This window comes from Anolis carolinensis, chromosome 6 (assembly GCF_035594765.1).
Source record: "Anolis carolinensis isolate JA03-04 chromosome 6, rAnoCar3.1.pri, whole genome shotgun sequence".
In the NCBI taxonomy this organism is placed as follows: Eukaryota; Metazoa; Chordata; class Lepidosauria; order Squamata; family Dactyloidae; genus Anolis; species Anolis carolinensis.
Window position 1 is genome coordinate 116752045 of NC_085846.1, and position 20083 is coordinate 116772127.

At 41.3% G+C, this 20083-nt stretch overlaps 1 protein-coding gene across 1 annotated transcript in view; it reads left to right on the plus strand.

Annotated features, from left to right (window-relative positions):
* Positions 1-20083, plus strand: part of nbeal2 (neurobeachin like 2) — a 210241-nt gene that overhangs the window by 113437 nt on the left and 76721 nt on the right. Inside the window, 6 exon segments of the mRNA XM_062957860.1 lie at positions 736-828; positions 4678-4852; positions 7458-7591; positions 12243-12402; positions 14156-14258; positions 16589-16742. Coding sequence (XP_062813930.1) covers positions 736-828; positions 4678-4852; positions 7458-7591; positions 12243-12402; positions 14156-14258; positions 16589-16742 — 819 coding nt within the window.

Consider the following 20083-nt stretch of genomic DNA (forward strand, 5'->3'; position numbering starts at 1 on the left):
ATTATTGTTATTATTATCATCATCAATATTAATATTATTATTATTTAAGGGACAGCCCTGGATGTGAATAAAATGTCCTGCACCCTTTAACATTCATTCCCGGGGACGTCAATTATACCGTATTTCCACCACACCCAACTATATTATTATTATTATTATTATTATTATTATTATTATTATTATTATTATTATTATTTTATATTATTATTATTTAAGGGACAGCCCTGGATGTGAATAAAATGTCCTGCACCCTTTAACATTCATTCCTGGGGATGTCAATTATCCCGTATTTCCACCACACCCAACTATATTATTATTATTATTATTGTTATTGTTATTATTATCATCATCAATATTAATATTATTATTATTTAAGGGACAGCCCTGGATGTGAATAAAATGTCCTGCACCCTTTAACATTCATTCCCGGGGACGTCAATTATCCCGTATTTCCACCACACCCAACTATATTATTATTATTATTATTATTATTATTATTATTGTTATTATTATCATCATCAATATTAATATTATTATTATTTAAGGGACAGCCCTGGATGTGAATAAAATGTCCTGCACCCTTTAACATTCATTCCCGGGGACGTCAATTATCCCGTATTTACACCGCACCCCACTATGTATAGAGTGCTTTGGCTCGTTGATGGTGAGACTTCAGAGTTGGTATTCCAAGATCTTTCCGGTCTCAATCTCTCCTTCTCTTTTGTGGCTTCCTAGGCCTGCAAAAGCAACATCTGCCTGGACCTTTCCCCGAACCATTTCTACGACGGGAGGCTGACCGGGCACAAAGTGGTGAACTGGGATGTCAAGGTATGTTCGTTGCATCTCGGTGGCTAACGTTGTGTAGGACCAGGTGGCTGGCCTTGCAGTCTTTGTCCAGAAAAAGTTAGTTCTCCTTGTTGTTGATCTCTCATCCGCACAAAGGAGGGGAGCCATAATCATAGCCATCGTCTAGCAATAGCTGCAGCCCTGGGATATATAAACAGTGGGGCTCAACCTGCTCCAAGATTGCCTTATTCACCAAAGATGGGGTCCATTGAAGCACTGCTAGAAGCTGACCCCAGAAGACTTAGAGGTTGCAGTTCCATAATAATAATAATAATAATAATAATAATAATAATAATAATAATAATAATAACAACAACAACAACAACAACAACAACAACAACAACAACAACAACAACTTTATTCTTATACCCCGCCCCATCTCCCCAAAGGGACTCGGGGCGGCTTACATGGGGCCTAGCCTGATAAAACAATCAAATATTAAAACACAGCAATAAAACAATTATCCAATAAAAACATCAATATCAGTAAAAACAATAGTTAAAATCGACATGAAACATACAATATTAAAACAGGAGACTAATTCATAGAACCCAGGCAAAGTGCAGAAAGTGCCGAAATGGGCCGAAATGGGGAAGGTAATTTCACAGTTGAAATGGACAAAAGTGCAATATAACATTGGCAACACCTCAGGAATGGGGCTGTTATAAAATGGGCAGATAGATCGGTTGTTGTTGTTGTTGTTGTTGTTAATCTCTTTCTTTGGAGGCTTTTCTTTATAGCAAAATAATATTTTGCACTATTTACAAAAACTAGGTTTCCACAACACAAAGTCCTTTATACTTCCTTCTTTGCTTCCACACTGGGCTTCTTTCTCATGCAGATAAACAGCTTTGCTCTCACAGAGCTTCCTCTCATAACACACTTACACAGGAGCTTCACACAGGAGCTTTACACACAGCAACCTTTACACTGGAGCTTCACACACTAGCTTTATACACAGCAGCTTTCACACTAGAGTTTCACACACTAGCTTTACACACAGCAGCCTTCACACTGGAGCTTCACACACTAGCTTTACACACAGCAGCCTTCACACTGGAGCTTCACACATTAGCTTTACACAGGGCAGCCTTCACACTGGAGCTTCACACACTAGCTTTACACACAGCAGCCTTCACACTGGAGCTTCACACACTAGCTTTACACACAGCAGCCTTCACACTGGAGCTTCACACACTAGCTTTACATACGGCAGCCTTCACACTGGAGCTTCACACACTAGCTTTACATACGGCAGCCTTCACACTGGAGCTTCACACACTAGCTTTACACACAGCAGCCTTCACACTGGAGCTTCACACACTAGCTTTACACACAGCAGCCTTCACACTGGAGCTTCACACACTAGCTTTACACAGGGCAGCCTTCACACTGGAGCTTCACACACTAGCTTTACACACAGCAGCCTTCACACTGGAGCTTCACACACTAGCTTTACACACAGCAGCCTTCACACTGGAGCTTCACACACTAGCTTTACATACGGCAGCCTTCACACTGGAGCTTCACACACTAGCTTTACATACGGCAGCCTTCACACTGGAGCTTCACACATTAGCTTTACATACGGCAGCCTTCACACTGGAGCTTCACACACTAGCTTTACACACAGCAGCCTTCACACTGGAGCTTCACACACTAGCTTTACACACAGCAGCCTTCACACTGGAGCTTCACACACTAGCTTTATACACAGCAGCCTTCACACTGGAGCTTCACACACTAGCTTTACACACAGCAGCCTTCACACTGGAGCTTCACACACTAGCTTTACACACAGCAGCCTTCACACTGGAGCTTCACACACTAGCTTTACACACAGCAGCCTTCACACTGGAGCTTCACACACTAGCTTTACACACAGCAGCCTTCACACTGGAGCTTCACACACTAGCTTTACATACGGCAGCCTTCACACTGGAGCTTCACACACTAGCTTTACATACGGCAGCCTTCACACTGGAGCTTCACACACTAGCTTTACATACGGCAGCCTTCACACTGGAGCTTCACACACTAGCTTTACACACGGCAGCCTTCACACTGGAGCTTCACACACTAGCTTTACACACAGCAGCCTTCACACTGGAGCTTCACACACTAGCTTTACACACAGCAGCCTTCACACTGGAGCTTCACACACTAGCTTTACATACGGCAGCCTTCACACTGGAGCTTCACACACTAGCTTTACATACGGCAGCCTTCACACTGGAGCTTCACACACTAGCTTTACATACGGCAGCCTTCACACTGGAGCTTCACACACTAGCTTTACACACAGCAGCCTTCACACTGGAGCTTCACACACTAGCTTTACACACAGCAGCCTTCACACTGGAGCTTCACACACTAGCTTTATACACAGCAGCCTTCACACTGGAGCTTCACACACTAGCTTTACACACAGCAGCCTTCACACTGGAGCTTCACACACTAGCTTTACACACAGCAGCCGTCACACTGGAGCTTCACACACTAGCTTTACACACAGCAGCCTTCACACTGGAGCTTCACACACTAGCTTTACACACAGCAGCCTTCACACTGGAGCTTCACACACTAGCTTTACATACGGCAGCCTTCACACTGGAGCTTCACACACTAGCTTTACATACGGCAGCCTTCACACTGGAGCTTCACACACTAGCTTTACACACAGCAGCCTTCACACTGGAGCTTCACACACTAGCTTTACATACGGCAGCCTTCACACTGGAGCTTCACACACTAGCTTTACATACGGCAGCCTTCACACTGGAGCTTCACACACTAGCTTTACATACGGCAGCCTTCACACTGGAGCTTCACACACTAGCTTTACACACAGCAGCCTTCACACTGGAGCTTCACACACTAGCTTTACACACAGCAGCCTTCACACTGGAGCTTCACACACTAGCTTTACACACGGCAGCCTTCACACTGGAGCTTCACACACTAGCTTTACACACAGCAGCCTTCACACTGGAGCTTCACACACTAGCTTTACACACAGCAGCCTTCACACTGGAGCTTCACACACTAGCTTTATACACAGCAGCCTTCACACTGGAGCTTCACACACTAGCTTTACACACAGCAGCCTTCACACTGGAGCTTCACACACTAGCTTTACACACAGCAGCCTTCACACTGGAGCTTCACACACTAGCTTTACACACAGCAGCCTTCACACTGGAGCTTCACACACTAGCTTTACACACAGCAGCCTTCACACTGGAGCTTCACACACTAGCTTTACATACGGCAGCCTTCACACTGGAGCTTCACACACTAGCTTTACATACGGCAGCCTTCACACTGGAGCTTCACACACTAGCTTTACATACGGCAGCCTTCACACTGGAGCTTCACACACTAGCTTTACACACAGCAGCCTTCACACTGGAGCTTCACACACTAGCTTTACACACAGCAGCCTTCACACTGGAGCTTCACACACCAGCTTTACACACGGCAGCCTTCACACTGGAGCTTCACACACTAGCTTTACACACAGCAGCCTTCACACTGGAGCTTCACACACTAGCTTTACACACAGCAGCCTTCACACTGGAGCTTCACACACTAGCTTTACACACGGCAGCCTTCACACTGGAGCTTCACACACGAGGCCTTCAACATGGGGCTTCTCACACAGAGACCTTCTCACACGGAGGCCCACTAACACTAGCTTTGACCCACTAACAAGTCTTGATCTACTCACCTTCCTCAGGGCAACACTAGCTTTGATGAAGATCTAGATGAGAGCTCTTTTTGTAGGATGCCGCTCTCCAAACCAATTGACCGAAACGTTCTTTCTTGCAGGACGTGGTGAACTGCGTGGGCGGGATGGGGGTCCTTCTCCCGCTTCTGGACCAGGTGGCCTCCCAGAAGAAGGAGGCCGAAGACCCCCAAGAGACCCACAACCTGGTGGGGCCGGAGCTGACCTCTTCCCACAACAGCGCCCAGGGCTTGCTCATCCCGCTGGGGAAGTCTTCAGGTGCGCATGGCAAGAGTGGAGCCTGCTCATCACTAGCGGGAGGGATATACACAATAAGTAAATTGGATGATATACTCTCCACTCTCCCCATTTGCAGATGTGATTGATATGGTCTCCTAGTGACCAGCTTCCACCTGATATTGCTAGAGAGAACCCTTCTGTAGACATTTGTAGGTCCTCCAGGTGCCAACTTCTGCTGGGAGTTGGCCATAGAGATTCCTAGAGAAGTGAACATTGAACATAGGGATTCCTGGTTGAAAAAATTCTTTAATTTGCATTTTTGATGTTTTTTGGGGGTCCTGTGCCCTACTATACAAGTATAAAAGGTAAAGGTTTCCCCTGTCATTAAATTCAGTCATGTCTGACTCTGGGGGTTGGTGCTCATCTCCATTTCTAAGCCGAAGAGCCGGCATTGTCCATAGATACCTCCAAGGTCATGTGGCCATTGGCATGACTGCATGGAGCGCCATTACCTATTGATCTACTTACATTGGCATTTTTTTTCGAACTGCTAGGTTGGCAGAAGGTATACAAGTATATCTCAGTTAAAAAAGCCTCTGACAAGGAATTTCCTTTCAACCACGTTTATTTACATCCTCCCAACCCTTCTTCCTGGTTCTTGTTCTTACCTGACTTCTAAAGAGACTGGCTTCTTTGATGGCAATGGGGCAGTGAAACCTCAGCAGACTGAGAGCCAAAACCAAGGTCACCACAACATCTGTTATAGAACTCCAATATGCTGATGACAACGTAGTCTGTGCGCACTCAGAAGAAGACCTTTGCAGAAGCATATGAGAAGCTTGGCCTCTCATTGAACATCGAGAAAACCAAAGTGCTTTTCCAGCAAAAGGCACCAGCCAATCCCTCTGCAAAACCAGGAATACAACTTAATGGTGTAACACTAGAAAATGTTGACCCTTTCCTCTCCCTTGGCAGCCACCTCTCCACAAAAGTCAACATCGACACTGAAATACAACACCGCCTGAGCTCTGCGAGTGCAGCGTTTTTCCGTATGAAGCAGAGAGTGTTTGATGACCGGGACATCCATAGAGATACCAAGGTGCTTGTTTACAAAGCCATTCCCCTCCCAACCCTGCTCTACGCCTGCGAAACGTGGACGGTCTACAGATGACACTGAAATACAACACCGCCTGAGCTCTGCGAGTGCAGCATTTTTCAGAATGAAGCAGAGAGTGTTTGATGACCGGGACATCCGTAGAGAGACCAAGGTGCTTGTTTACAAAGCCATTCCCCTCCCAACCCTGCTCTACGCCTGCGAAACGTGGACGGTCTACAGATGACACTGAAATACAACACCGCCTGAGCTCTGCGAGTGCAGCATTTTTCCGTATGAAGCAGAGAGTGTTTGATGACCGGGACATCCGTAGAGAGACCAAGGTGCTTGTTTACAAAGCCATTCCCCTCCCAACCCTGCTCTACGCCTGCGAAACGTGGACGGTCTACAGATGACACTGAAATACAACACCGCCTGAGCTCTGCGAGTGCAGCATTTTTCAGAATGAAGCAGAGAGTGTTTGATGACCGGGACATCCGTAGAGAGACCAAGGTGCTTGTTTACAAAGCCATTCCCCTCCCAACCCTGCTCTACGCCTGCGAAACGTGGACGGTCTACAGATGACACTGAAATACAACACCGCCTGAGCTCTGCGAGTGCAGCATTTTTCCGTATGAAGCAGAGAGTGTTTGATGACCGGGACATCCGTAGAGAGACCAAGGTGCTTGTTTACAAAGCCATTCCCCTCCCAACCCTGCTCTACGCCTGCAAAACATGGACGGTCTACAGACGTCACACTCAACTCCTGGAGCGTTTCCATCAGCGTTTCCTCAGGAAAATCCTGCCAATCTCTTGGGAAGACAGGCGGACAAATGTCAGCGTGCTGGAAGAAGCAAAGACCACCAGCATTGAAGCGATGCTCCTACGCCATCAACTCCGCTGGACTGAAGGCCATGTTGACCGAATGCCCAAAGATCACCATCTCCCAAAGTAGTTGCTCTACTCTGAACTCAAGAACGGGAAACATAATGTTGGTGGGCAGGAAAAGAGATTGAAAAATGGACTTAAAGCCAACCTTAAAAATTGTGGCATAGACACTGAGAACTGGGAAGCCCTGGCCCTTGAGCGCTCTAATTGGAGGTCAGCTGCGACCAGCAGTGCTGCGGAGTTTGAAGAGGCACGAACGGAGGGCTTAAGGGAGAAACGTACCAAGAGGAAGGCCCGTCAAGCCAACTCAGACCGGGACGTCTGGAAACAGATGTCCTCACTGCGGAAGGGAGAACATGCGGATCAAGAATAGGTCTCTTCAGTCACCTACAGACACACCCCCAAGGTGGAAGACAACCATCCTCGAACTACGAGGGATCGCCTAAGTAAGTCTAAGGGTTTTAGACCAGATCATAAAGGAACTGTCAACCTCTTAGATAAGTCCTTTCAAGTTCAGACACAAAGATCGGATCAAATGTTCTCTCCCCTTTTGCTGTCGTTGCCACCGGGCTCCAGTGTTAGCAAGTCCATTGAATATGTGGTTGTCCTTCTATCTGTCTATCTATCTTATCTATCTATTTATCTCTCTTTGCTCACCCACAGAGAGCAGGCTGGAGAGGAACGGCATAGCTGCCTTCCTGCTGTTGGTGAAGAACTTCATCCGCGGCCATGCGGTCAACCAGGAGAGCCTGGTCCAGTGCCACGGACCGGCCATCATCGGAGCCCTGCTGCAGAAGGTAGGAGCCTCAATGCCACTCGTGCCAGATTATTGGGCTGGGCTGTGGCGCGGCTGGTTAGTAGCCAGCTGCAAGAAATCACTACTGACCGAGAGGTCTTGAGTTCGAAACCAGCCCGGGTCGGATTGAGCGCCCAACCATTAAATAGCCTAATAATAATAATCCTCCTCTACTACAACATTCTTAACTCTATAGTTATGAGGTACATTGGCCTGGCTAAAATGTGGAGAAGGACAACCCCAAGGTTCAAATGCTGTTTATGTTGCTACTCTGCTTTCTGATCCGAGCTTCAAGGCAAGAGCAAAATGGATGGGAACAAGTTTTATTTGTGCCAGAATTTCAAAAAAACCGAAAGTAAATAATGTAAGTTATTTTTCAAAAATAAGAAAGCAAAGTGTTACGTTAAAATTATAACTACAACCGTAACTACTTCTGGAATCTAATAGTAACTACTTTTGGAACTACAGTGACAATTAAGATGTTTTTTAAAAGCAGCTTCTTATCGGGCTCATATAGAATCATAGAATCATAGAATAGTAGAGTTGGAAGAGACCTCATGGGCCATCCAGTCCAACCCCCTGCTAAGAAGCAGGAAATCGCATTCAAAGCACCCCCGACAGATGGCCATCCAGCCTCTGCTTAAAAGCCTCCAAAGAAGGAGCCTCCACCACGGCCCCGGGGCAGAGAGTTCCACTGGTGAACAGCCCTTCTCACCGTGAGGAAGTTCTTCCTGATGTTCAGGTGGAATCTCCTTCCTTTCCTGTAGTTTGAAGCCCTTGTTCCATTGTGTCCTAGTCTGCAGGGCAGCAGAAAACAATCTTGCTCCCTCCTCCCTATGACTTCCCTTCACGTATTTGTACATGGCTATCATGTCTCCTCTCAGCCTTCTCTAATAATAATAATAATAATAATAATAATAATAATAATAATAATAAATTTATTTATATCCTGCCTTCATCTCCCCTGAAGGGGACTCGGGGCGGCTTACAGCAAAATCAAAATACAAGCGATGATAAAATATGAAACATCAAAGGACAACAACAAAAACCAATAATAAAATATACACAATAGGCGAAAAAACACAACACAGAATTAAAACATCAAATTAAAAACAATGAGGTTGCAATAGTGGATAAGCAAGGTGCACATTATGAGTAACAAGCTCATTGTTTACCTAATTAACCTGAAAGACAGCTGCATCTCTATCAAGTAGGAAAATTTAGGGACCACTTATGCAGGGAGGCTAAACGTCCAGCAGTCTGCATGTGGAGGAATGAGGAAGTACTCCATCAAGGACTCGGTGTTACAGTGGATGATGAAGCAGTTGCTTCCCCCGTGTACCCTCATGAAGCCAAGAAGCTGGAAAATGTTAAATTGCCTCTGTGTCTCTGTTTGTGTGTTGTATGTCTAATGGCATTGAATGTCTGCCATGTATATGGACATTGTGATCCACCCTGAGTCTCCTTCGGGGTGAGAAGGGCAGAATATAAATAGTGTAAATAAATAAAATAAATATTCATTGAGAAATTAGAGAAAGGGCTAAGTGAATATGGTCCTTCTGAGCCCACATCCAAAGGTCTTGTGAGTATCTTCATCACCGTGAGGTGATGTTCATTTTGTAGGGTTCATAGAAGGGACCCCCCAAAGGCCATCCAGTTGAACCCCCTTGGGGCAGGAGGACACCAACCAAGCCCTCCCGAGAGTTGTGCCATCTGGATAAACCTTGATCAGTTTCGTGTCCCGGCTTTCGGTAGGGACCCCAATCTGTTTTCTGGGAAGTGAAGAGGAGTAAGGAGGCACTAAGACACTGAGTTATGGGTTCAAATTCCAAAAAAAGAGAATTCACCTGAACATTGGAACGAATTCTGGATGTTGTAGCTGCTGACCAGTGGAATATGAGGCTGCCTCGGATTCCAATGAAGTCTCCTTCCTTCTCTGGAGGTTTTAAGCAGAGGCTGGATGGCCATCCGTTGAGAGAGCTTGGATTGGGTCTTCCTGCCTGGTGGAAGGAGGTTGGACTGGAGCTATTGGTTCCGGTCACTGGGGGGTCTCTTCATCTCCCTTCTGAAGAGCTTTCTTTGTTTATAAACTTCCTCCTTTTTCTGATCCAAACACCGAGCTTAAATACCTCCCCACTTTAATGCAGTTCCTATTTATCTACTCGCATTTGTTTTCGAAGTGCTAGGCAGGCAGAAGCAGAGCTAAAGGTCAGGAGCTCACCCTGACCCAGACTTCTGGTTGGCAAGATTTATTACAGTTTGGTGATTAACCTGCAACATTCATGGCTACTCGATGCTAATTCAAGCTTACTAATTGCAACGTTCACACTTGCTTTAAACCAGTGTGTCCTGTTTTGTCTTTCAAGAACAGCCTTAAAACACTGTGGTAAGTAAATGAAAACTGCTTTATTTCAGCAAAACAGCACAGTGGGATAATGCAAAAGGAAGCCAGGAAGTCTTAGGGCAAGCACAGTTCTTAGTCTCTGATAAATTCCCAAATCAAATAGCAGTCTTACTTCAGACAAAGTGGAGCCTCCAGTGGCCTAGGGGATAAAAGCCTTGTGACTTGAAGGTTGGGTTGCTGACCTGAAGGCTGCCAGGTTTGAATGCCACCTGGGGAGAGCGCAGATGAGCTCCCTCTATCAGCTCCAGCTCCATGCGGGGACATGAGAGAACCAGGATGGTAACACATCAAAAACATCTGGGAGTCCCCTGGGCAACGTCCTTGCAGACGGCCAATTCTCTCCAGAAGCAGCTCCGGTTGCTCCTGATACACACACAAAAAAAACTTCAGACAAAGAAACAGCAATAAATCCTTAGGAGCAGCTTCCCAGATGCAGACTTGAAGCAGGCACAAGGGGAGCAAAGGCTTAGGCATTAGAGTCAGTTTGTTACCAGCAAGAGCTGGCTGCACCTGCTTCTGCTTTATAGCCCTGAGTCTCCTCACAGCTGCTAGGGCAGTTCCCAATTACTCAGCAGCATTTCTGGAAGCTGTTCTAGCTGAACGAGGTCTCTGCTCTGTTTCCTTTCGCCTCTCCTGAAAAGTGAGTACTTGCAAAATCTCTTCCTCCGATTCCAACTCGCCCTCAGATTCATGAACCCTTTCCTGCTCCACTTCCTTTTCTGAAGAAGAGGAATCCCTAACACTCTGGTTCTCAACCTGTGGATCCCCAGATGTTTGGGCCTTCAATAGTTCCTAACAGCTGGGATTTCTGGGAGTTGTAGGCCCAAACACAGGTTGAGAACCCCGCTTTAAACAGACAAGGATTCTTCCAATTCTCAGATTCCTTGAGATGAATATCCACCTCACACTGATGAAGATACTCCCAAGGCCTTTGGACGTAGGCTAAGAAAGACCAATTTAATCAGAAAAACCAAGTCCACCTTAGTTTTGTAGATATATTTGTATATTTATTATTTATTTATTTATTTACAGTATTTATATTCTGCCCTTCTCACCCCGAAGGGGACTCAGGGCGGATCACATTACACATATAAGGCAAACATTCAATGCCTTTTAACATAGAACAAAGACAAACAAACATAGGCTCTGAGCGGCCTCGAACTCATGACCTCCTGATCAGAGTGATTCATTGCAGTTAATTGCAGCTGGCTTGCTCTCCCGCCTGCGCCACAGCCTGGGCCTAATTAGAAATAGTAATAATAATTTAGAAATAATAATAATAATAATAATAATAATAATAATAATAATTAGAAATAGTTGTAATAATAATTTAGAAATAATAATAATAATAATAATTAGAAATAGTTGTAATAATAATTTAGAAATAATAATAATAATAATAATTAGAAATAGTTGTAATAATAATTTAGAAATAATAATAATAATGTAGAAATAGTTGTAATAATAACAATTTAGAAATAGTAATAATAATAATAATTTAGAAATAGTAATAATAATTTAGAAATAATAATAAATTAGAAATAGTAATAAGAATAGTAATAATTTAGAAATAGCAATAATAAATTAGAAATAGTAATAATAATAATTTAGAAAAAATAATAATTAGAAATAGTAATAATAATATATAAATAATATATATATAAATAATAATAATAATTAGAAATAGTTGTAATAATAATTTAGAAATAATAATAATAATAATAATTAGAAATAGTTGTAATAATAATTTAGAAATAATAATAATAATGTAGAAATAGTTGTAATAATAACAATTTAGAAATAGTAATAATAATAATAATTTAGAAATAGTAATAATAATTTAGAAATAATAATAAATTAGAAATAGTAATAAGAATAGTAATAATTTAGAAATAGCAATAATAAATTAGAAATAGTAATAATAATAATTTAGAAAAAATAATAATTAGAAATAGTAATAATAATATATAAATAATAATAATTATATATATATATATAAATAATAATAAAAATTAGAAATAGTTGTAATAATAATAATAATAATAATAATTTAGAAATAGTAATAATAATAATTTAGAAATAGTAATAGTAATAATAATAATAATTTAGAAATAATAATAATAATAAGAAGTTATAGTTTGGCAATAATAATAATAATAATAAGTTATAGTATAGACATATCCCTTCCAATTCTAGGATTTGTGACTTGCACCATAAAAATGACTGCTTTCTCCTTGTTGCATCCCAGGTCTCCAGCCAAGCCATGGACATGAACGTCTTGATGGCCTCTCAGGTCCTGATGGAGCAGGTGGCCTTGGAAGGACACAGTCTTCTGCAGCACCTCTTGTATCAATACCTGCTCTTCGACTTCCGCATCTGGAGCAACTGCGACTTCGCCGTCCGACTGGGTACGGAAATGCCACAGAAGCTCAGTCTTTTGTGGTCTAGACCCCTTCCGAGGTGGAGGAATGCAGCTCCCATCACTCTCATGCCGGCTTTGGTAGGCGTTGTGTGATGGAGTTGGAAGCCTCCTCAGATGGAGTTTGTGCCCTTGAGCCTGTTTATTTATTTATTTATTTATTTTTATTTACATCACATTTACCCCCACCTTTCTCCCCGAGGGGACTCAAAGCGGCTTACAATAAATAGGCAAAAATTCAGTGCCTAAAAACAATGTAAAAACAACAATTCATATAAAACAGGTACCATTGCAAAAATAAAATCACATTACAGTAGAGTCTCACTTATCCAACATAAACGGGCCGGCAGAATGTTGGATAAGCGAATATGTTGGATAATAAGGAGGCATTAAGGAAAAGCCTATTAAACATCAAATTAGGTTATGATTTTACAAATGAAGCACCGAAACATCATGTTAAGACAACAAATTTGGCAGAAAAAGTAGTTCAATACGCAGTAATGCTATGTAGTAATTACTGTATTTATGAATTTAGCACCAAGATATCACAATATATTGAAAACATTGACTACAAAAATGCGTTGGATAATCCAGAACGTTGGATAAGCGAGTGTTGGATAAGTGAGACTCTACTGTATATAAAATTTTAAGCATGTCCAAGATTAAAATCCATTCATCCAGAATCCTCAATAAATCTTCGTACAGGTCATGTAAAGTCCATGTTTACCTTCTGGTGCAGAGTGTGTTTACTCCATTTTCGTTCCACAAAGTGTGCCGTTGGAAAATCGCACAGACTTTCTGTATATATTTCAGATTTCAATATTAATGTCAAAAATACGTAGTATGATTTTCCATAGGATTTGTGCTACATTAGAACAGTAAAGACAAATATCGCTTAAGTGAAATAAACATTAAATACTAAATAACCAAAAAAATAAAATAAGGTGTAAACACTAAGCTAATCTGGGAATCTGTTATTGCTTAAATTGGGTTGCCGTGAGTTTTTCCCATTACTACATAGCATTACTGCGTATTGAACTACTTTTTCTGTCAAATTTGTTGTATAACATGATGTTTTGGTTCTTAATTTGTAAAATCATAACCTAATTTGATGTTTAATAGGCTTTTCCTTAATCTGTCCTTATTATACAACATATTCGCTTATCCAACATTCTGCCAGCCCGTTTATGTTGGATAAGTGAGACTCTACTGTAGTTCAATATGCAGCAATGCTATGTAGTAATTACTGTATTTACGAATTTAGCACCAAAATATCACGATATATTGAAAACATTGACTACAAAAATGCATTGGATAATCCAGAACGTTGGATAAGCGAGTGTTGGATAAGTGAGACTCTACTGCACCTGTGGGATGGCAGAAAGAACCCTTGTCTGTTTAAAGCAAGTGTGCATGTTGCAATTAGTAAGCTTGAATTAGCATTGAAGTTTGCAAAGTCAATCAGTGAGGGTATCTGCATAGAGGTAGCCTGGCCTTTGTTGCCTGGAGGCACCCTCTCTTTGGAAGATGTTCACTGGCACTTGATTGCTTGTTCTCTGGAGTTTTTAAATTGTCTTTACATCCCCATAATATAATACGTAGGCTGCCCCATGCCAGGAAATCCTTTGAATATCATTCTGCAGAAGGCTTTGGATAATTATCAGCTTCCATCAGAGACTGGGCTGTTTCTTGCTCCAATTTGTCGGGCGTTCCTTCCTCACCTTGCCTCTTGTCTTTCCCAGGCCACATCCAGTACCTGTCCAACATAATTAAGGACCACAAACAAAGGATCCGCAGGAAATATGGGGTCCAGTACATCCTAGACTCCATCCGGACCTATTATGGGTAAGAATAGCGTGGGGAGAAGGGAGCAAAAACATAGAAAGTGTCATAAAAAAAGGTTTTCTGCCCACAAAATAATTAGGATACTTACACAGGGTTCTAGCAGGGCTTCCTGAAAACCTGCATTAAACTACATATAATACATATTTTGTTCCTAGGTTATAAATGTAGTTTCCTATTTGGTTCTATCATTAAAACATGGAAAAAGTTTATTAAACTACAAAAAACTTTATCTTTGTGGGAGGGACATCATCCTGCAACACATTTTTCAATAGTTTTTCAGTGAATTTCTCATCAACAAGTCTCAACTCATTCTACATACTTTGTGACACTCAGGAGACAAAAGTGAAGTAGGCTTTGGTCATATAACATACTGTATATACTCGAGTATAAGCCAACCCGAATATAAGACGAGGCACCTAATTTTACTACAAAAAAACCTGGGAAAACATTGACTCCAGTATAAGCCGAGGATGGTAAATTTCAGAAATAAAAATAGATACCAATAAAATTACATTAATTAAAGCATCAGTAGGTTAAATGTTTTTGAATATTTACATAAAGCTCAAATTTAAGATAAGACTGTCCAACTCTGATCAAATCATTATTTTCATCTTCTTCAATGTAAATGTGCCTATGTATCCTTTTAATAATAATAATGTAAAATAATACATGTAATAATATTAATAATAAATACAGGAAAATAATACATGTAATAAGAAATAGAGTAAAATAATAAATGCAATAACTATTTTACTCTATTTATTATTACATGTAATAATAATATCAGAGTGAAATAATAAATGTATTATTATTAATAATAATAATAATAATAATAATAGAGTAAAATAAATGTAATAGTAGAAACAATAATAGAGAAAAATAATAAATGTAATAATGCCAATAATAATAGAGAAAAATAATAAATGTACCATATATTTTCGAGTATAAGCTGACCCAAATATAAGCCAACCAGGACCCTCACCCAAGTATAAGCCAAGGGGGGCTTTTTTAGTCTTAAAAAAAGGGCTGAAAAACTAGGCTTATACTCGAGTATATACAGTAATACATATTTTGTTCCTAGGTTATAAATGTAGTTTCCTATTTGGTTCTATCATTAAAACATGGAAAAAGTTTATTAAACTGCAAAAAAAAAATTATCTTTGTGGGATGGATATCATCCTGCAACACATTTTTCAATAGTTTTTCAGTGAATCTCTCCTCATCAAGTCTCAACTCATTCCACATACTTTGTGACAGTCAAGAGACAAAAGTGAAGTAGGCTTTGGTCAAATAACATATTTGGTTTACTGACAACCTTCATGCGTTCAGCATAACACAGGTACATAACTTATCAGTCCAATTTCAGATATGTTTGAGATAATTTCTGTCCCATCTGGGCAGGAACATCTCTCTTACAAACACCAAGCAAGTACTGTATATACTCAAGTATAAGCCTAGTTTTTCAGCCCTTTTTTAGGACTGAAAAAAACCCTCCTCGGCTTATACTCAGGTGAGGGTCCTGGTGGGCTTACATTCAGGTCGGCTTATACTCAAGTATATATGGTATATTTATTATTTTTCTCTATTATTATTGGTATTGTTACATTTATTATTTTACTCTATTATTGTTGTTACTTTTACATTAATTTTACTCTATTTTTATTATTATTAATACATTTATTATTTTACTCTATTATTACATTTATTATTTTACTGCATTTATTATTACAGTATTATTATTATTATTATATTTGTTATTTCACTATTATTATTAAAAGGGTACATAAGCACATTTACATTGAAGAAGATGAAAGTAATGATTTAATCAGAGTTGAACAGTCATATCTTAAATTACAGTTTGATGTAAAGATTCAAAAACATTTAAACTACTGATGCCTCAATAAATGTAATTTTATTGGTATCTCGGCTTATACTGGAGTCAATGTTTTCCCAGTTTTTTGTGGTAAAATTAGGTGCCTTGGCTAATATTTGGGTTATACTCGAGTATATACGGGTATTTGCTCTTAGCAATCCCAAAGTCTAAGAAGAATCTAAAATAGAGTCTGCGGTCTGCACAGTCTCAGGTCAGATTATGTGGTCTGCAGCCTCTCCCACAACCTCTCAGGAAACATAGAGCAAGGGAAGCTGCATATCAAAATATACATACAAAACAGTAAGTAAACAGAATCATAGATTAACAAATTACTAAAGGAGTCTTGGAGAAGGTTGCCATTCCCAACAAAAGCCTATGAAGAGTTATTATCATGGGGGAAAGTGTCTCCAATTACCGTGTTTTGATTCGACAGCCTTCTTTTTTGTCTCTCCCTTAGGATGTGTAAAGAGAAAGCCGTTGCCACCGATGACCTCCGGACGGTGCAGACGTCCCTCTTCAGCCTGGTGAAGGACTTCCTCGGCAGGAACTTCTCCGCCGAGGAGATGCAGAGCACCTTCAACTACCTGGCCGCCGTGAACGAGGAGCACCAGGTACGGCGGGAGGGGAAGAGGAAGCTCTTAAGAGTAACAACACAAAAGAATATAAGATAAAATGGCTGAGAGAAATTATAAGGAAGTGCAGAAGAAAGTTCTTAAAAATATAAAAAGGTGGAAAAAATAAGAACCTGAGCATTTTAGGTAAAACTAGCTGTGCCCAGCCACGCATTGCTGTGGCATTGTCTGGTGGTGTTGGTGAGAAATTGTTGAGGTAGTGGTGGTATTCAATGTCTGTTGTATGGTTGTCTTTATGTTTAGTATGCACACTGAAGTGGATTATATGGCAGTGTGGAGTCAAGATAATCCAGTTCAAAGCAGATAATATAAGATTCTAAATGGGTTGCATAGCTGTGTGGAAGGGCCTTGAGTCTACACTGCCATATAATCCAGTTAAAATATGATAATCTGTGGAAGAGGCCTAAGTGAGGCCTAACTGTGCCAGTCCCCTGGGCTGAGTAGGTTGCTAGGAGACCAAGTGGGCAGAGCTTAGCCTTCAAACTGGCAGCAATTGGATAAAAACTATTATTCCTCGCCCTGTAATTAGGACTTTATTTTTCTTTTCCTTTTTGTTATATCAACCTAGAGCCGTGAATGATGGGTTGTGTTGTCAAATTTAGAGGTTGGGGGGGCCTGCTGTCAAGGACAGAACGCCACCAGATAAGATTCAACACAGTTTATTAAAGTTACAGAACCAAAAATGCCCGTAAAAGACAAAGGGCTAGGCAAACACTGGCCTACAAAGTGAAAAGAAACTAAAAAACGTTCAAAAGATAAACCGGATTAAACTGGAGTTTAATCCGGGTTAAACCAAAAATGCTTACTTCAGCCTGGGACTAAAAACAAACAGAAGCTGGTAAACAAAGGTTCAAAGAAACACAAATAACTGGCAGCAGATACTTCTCTGCTACCAAAAGCTGTGATTGAGTAACTAAGAAGTTACTCCTCCGAGCAGCAAACAATCTCCGAGTTCAAACACATCAATCAGGGGCAGCAGCGGTCAGCGAGGTCCCAATCCGGTCCGAAGGTCGTAAGCCAGGTACAGATGTTTGTAGTTCACCAGTTTCAACGATAGTCACAGGAAGGGTAGTCCGGGGTCGTAGTCAGTCAGTCAGCCAGTCAGTCAGTCCAGAGTAAACAATTGGCGTCCGTCAAGAAGACGACGGAGGTCCAAGCTATTAAGATTAAACACAGGTTGCACAACAAAAGCCCACACAGTTCCTCCCGCCGCCTATGCCCAGTGTCCTTGGAAACTTACGTATTCAGCAAACGAAACACACCCGTCTTCAGGAAATTCCCAGCAAGAGCCCAAGCGTTCGTCCAGACTACCTTGCCCAACGCAATTAACCCTGGATTCTAAACCCCATTTTATGCCAGTTTACAACTCCTCATCGCTATCAGCTGTTACCCTAATTCCAGGTGCCTCATCATCATCCTCCTCATCAGAGCTGAAACACCTTTGACTACGCCCCACAGCATCCCCAGCTGTGGATCCCGTTCCATCACTCCAGCTCGTCCACGGGTCTAATCCTGAAGGTCCCCAATCGCCTTCCATACTATCATTGCCGGTGGCACCCAAATCCTCCCTCACACGAGTCCATTCCATGTCATCCTCCTCTGAGCTAACCATCTCTTCCTCCATTCTCTCAGTAAAACCCTCAAAGGAGTCCTCGTCAGATGGTTCTGCAAATAAGTCCCGCAGCCACTTCCTTTCTCGCTCCTCGAGAGTGTCTGACTCCCGAGGAGTCTTACGACCACATCTCCCAGAATCGGAGCCATAAGGCTCAACCATAACACCTGCAGTTTTGTTGTTTTGTCCACTGCCCTGATGCCATCACCCTTTTATATATATAGATAAGAGCAACACAAGCAACAGAAACTCTGAGGATGCTTGCCAAGGATGCAGGCAAAATGTCAGGAAAAAATGCTACTGGAGCATGGCCATGCAGCCCGAAAAACACACAGCAACCCAGTGAAAATTTTTGACAAATGACACCAGTTTTCTCCTCTCAGCTCTAGTTTTTGAGATTCAGAACCATCTGTCCATGAACAGGAAACCATGATAACAGTATCTAAGAAACTAGAGCTGATGTGGTCCATCCAATGCAGTTTCCTGAATCAGCACCTCAAAGAACCCCAAAGGCACAAACCTAAAAGACCAAGACACCAAGGATTTGTTTTTGTTTGGGCTGTGTAATAATAACAATGGCACTATGTAACAGAATTTGAAATAATAATAATAATAATAATAATAATAATAATAAAAGGTAAAGGTTTCCCCTGACGATAAGTCCAGTCGTGACCGACTCTGGGGGTTGGTGCTCATCTCCATTTCTAAGCCAAAGAGCCGGCGTTGTCCATAGACACCTCCAAGGTCATGTGGCCACTGGCATGACTGCATGGAGCACCGTTACCTTCCTGCCAGAGCAGTACCTATTGATCTACTCACATTGGCATGTTTTCGAACTGCTAGGTTGGCAGGAGCTGGAGCTAACAGCGGGTGCTCAAGCCACTCCCGGGATTTGAACCTGGGACCTTTCGGTCTGCAAGTTCAGCAGCTCAGCGCTTTAACACACTTCGCCACTGGGGCATCCTAATAATAATAATAATAATAATAATAATACTTTATTTTTCTATCCCGCCACCATCTCCCCGAAGGGACTCGGGGTGGCTAACATGGGGCCAACCCCAAAACAAAACAGAAGAAAGCAATTACAATGAATATCAAAACAAAAACAGTAATAACATAAATCAAATAAAATAAACAATTTAAACATTGAAAAAATACAATGAAACACATAAAATCAGAACAAATGAGTAATAATACAGCATCAACCACTGGAGATAAAAGGGGTCGGGCATATAAAACACAATATCCAAATCTTTAATAAAGTGCATAAACAAGTTCTGTTCCTGGTTTGAAAGTGTGATTTCCTGTTTAATTGTGCAGTCCTTATTTTGAAAGTACAGTAGAGTCTCACTTATCCAAGCCCCGCTTTTCCAAGTTTCTGGATTATCCAAGCCATTTTTGTAGTCAATGTTTTCAATATATTGTGATATTTTGGTGCTAAATTTGTAAATACAGTAATTACAACATAACATTACTGTGTATTGAACTCCTTTTACTGTCAAATTTGTTGTAAAACATGATGCTTTGGTGCTTAATTTGTAAAATCATAACCTAATTTGATGTTTAATAGGCTTTTCCTTAATCCCTCCTTATTATCCAAGATATTCGCTTATCCAAGCTTCTGCCGGCCCGTTTAGCTTGGATAAGTGAGACTCTACTGTAGTTGTTCTACTCCAGAAACCTTGTTTTTGTGGCACAAACTCGGTTG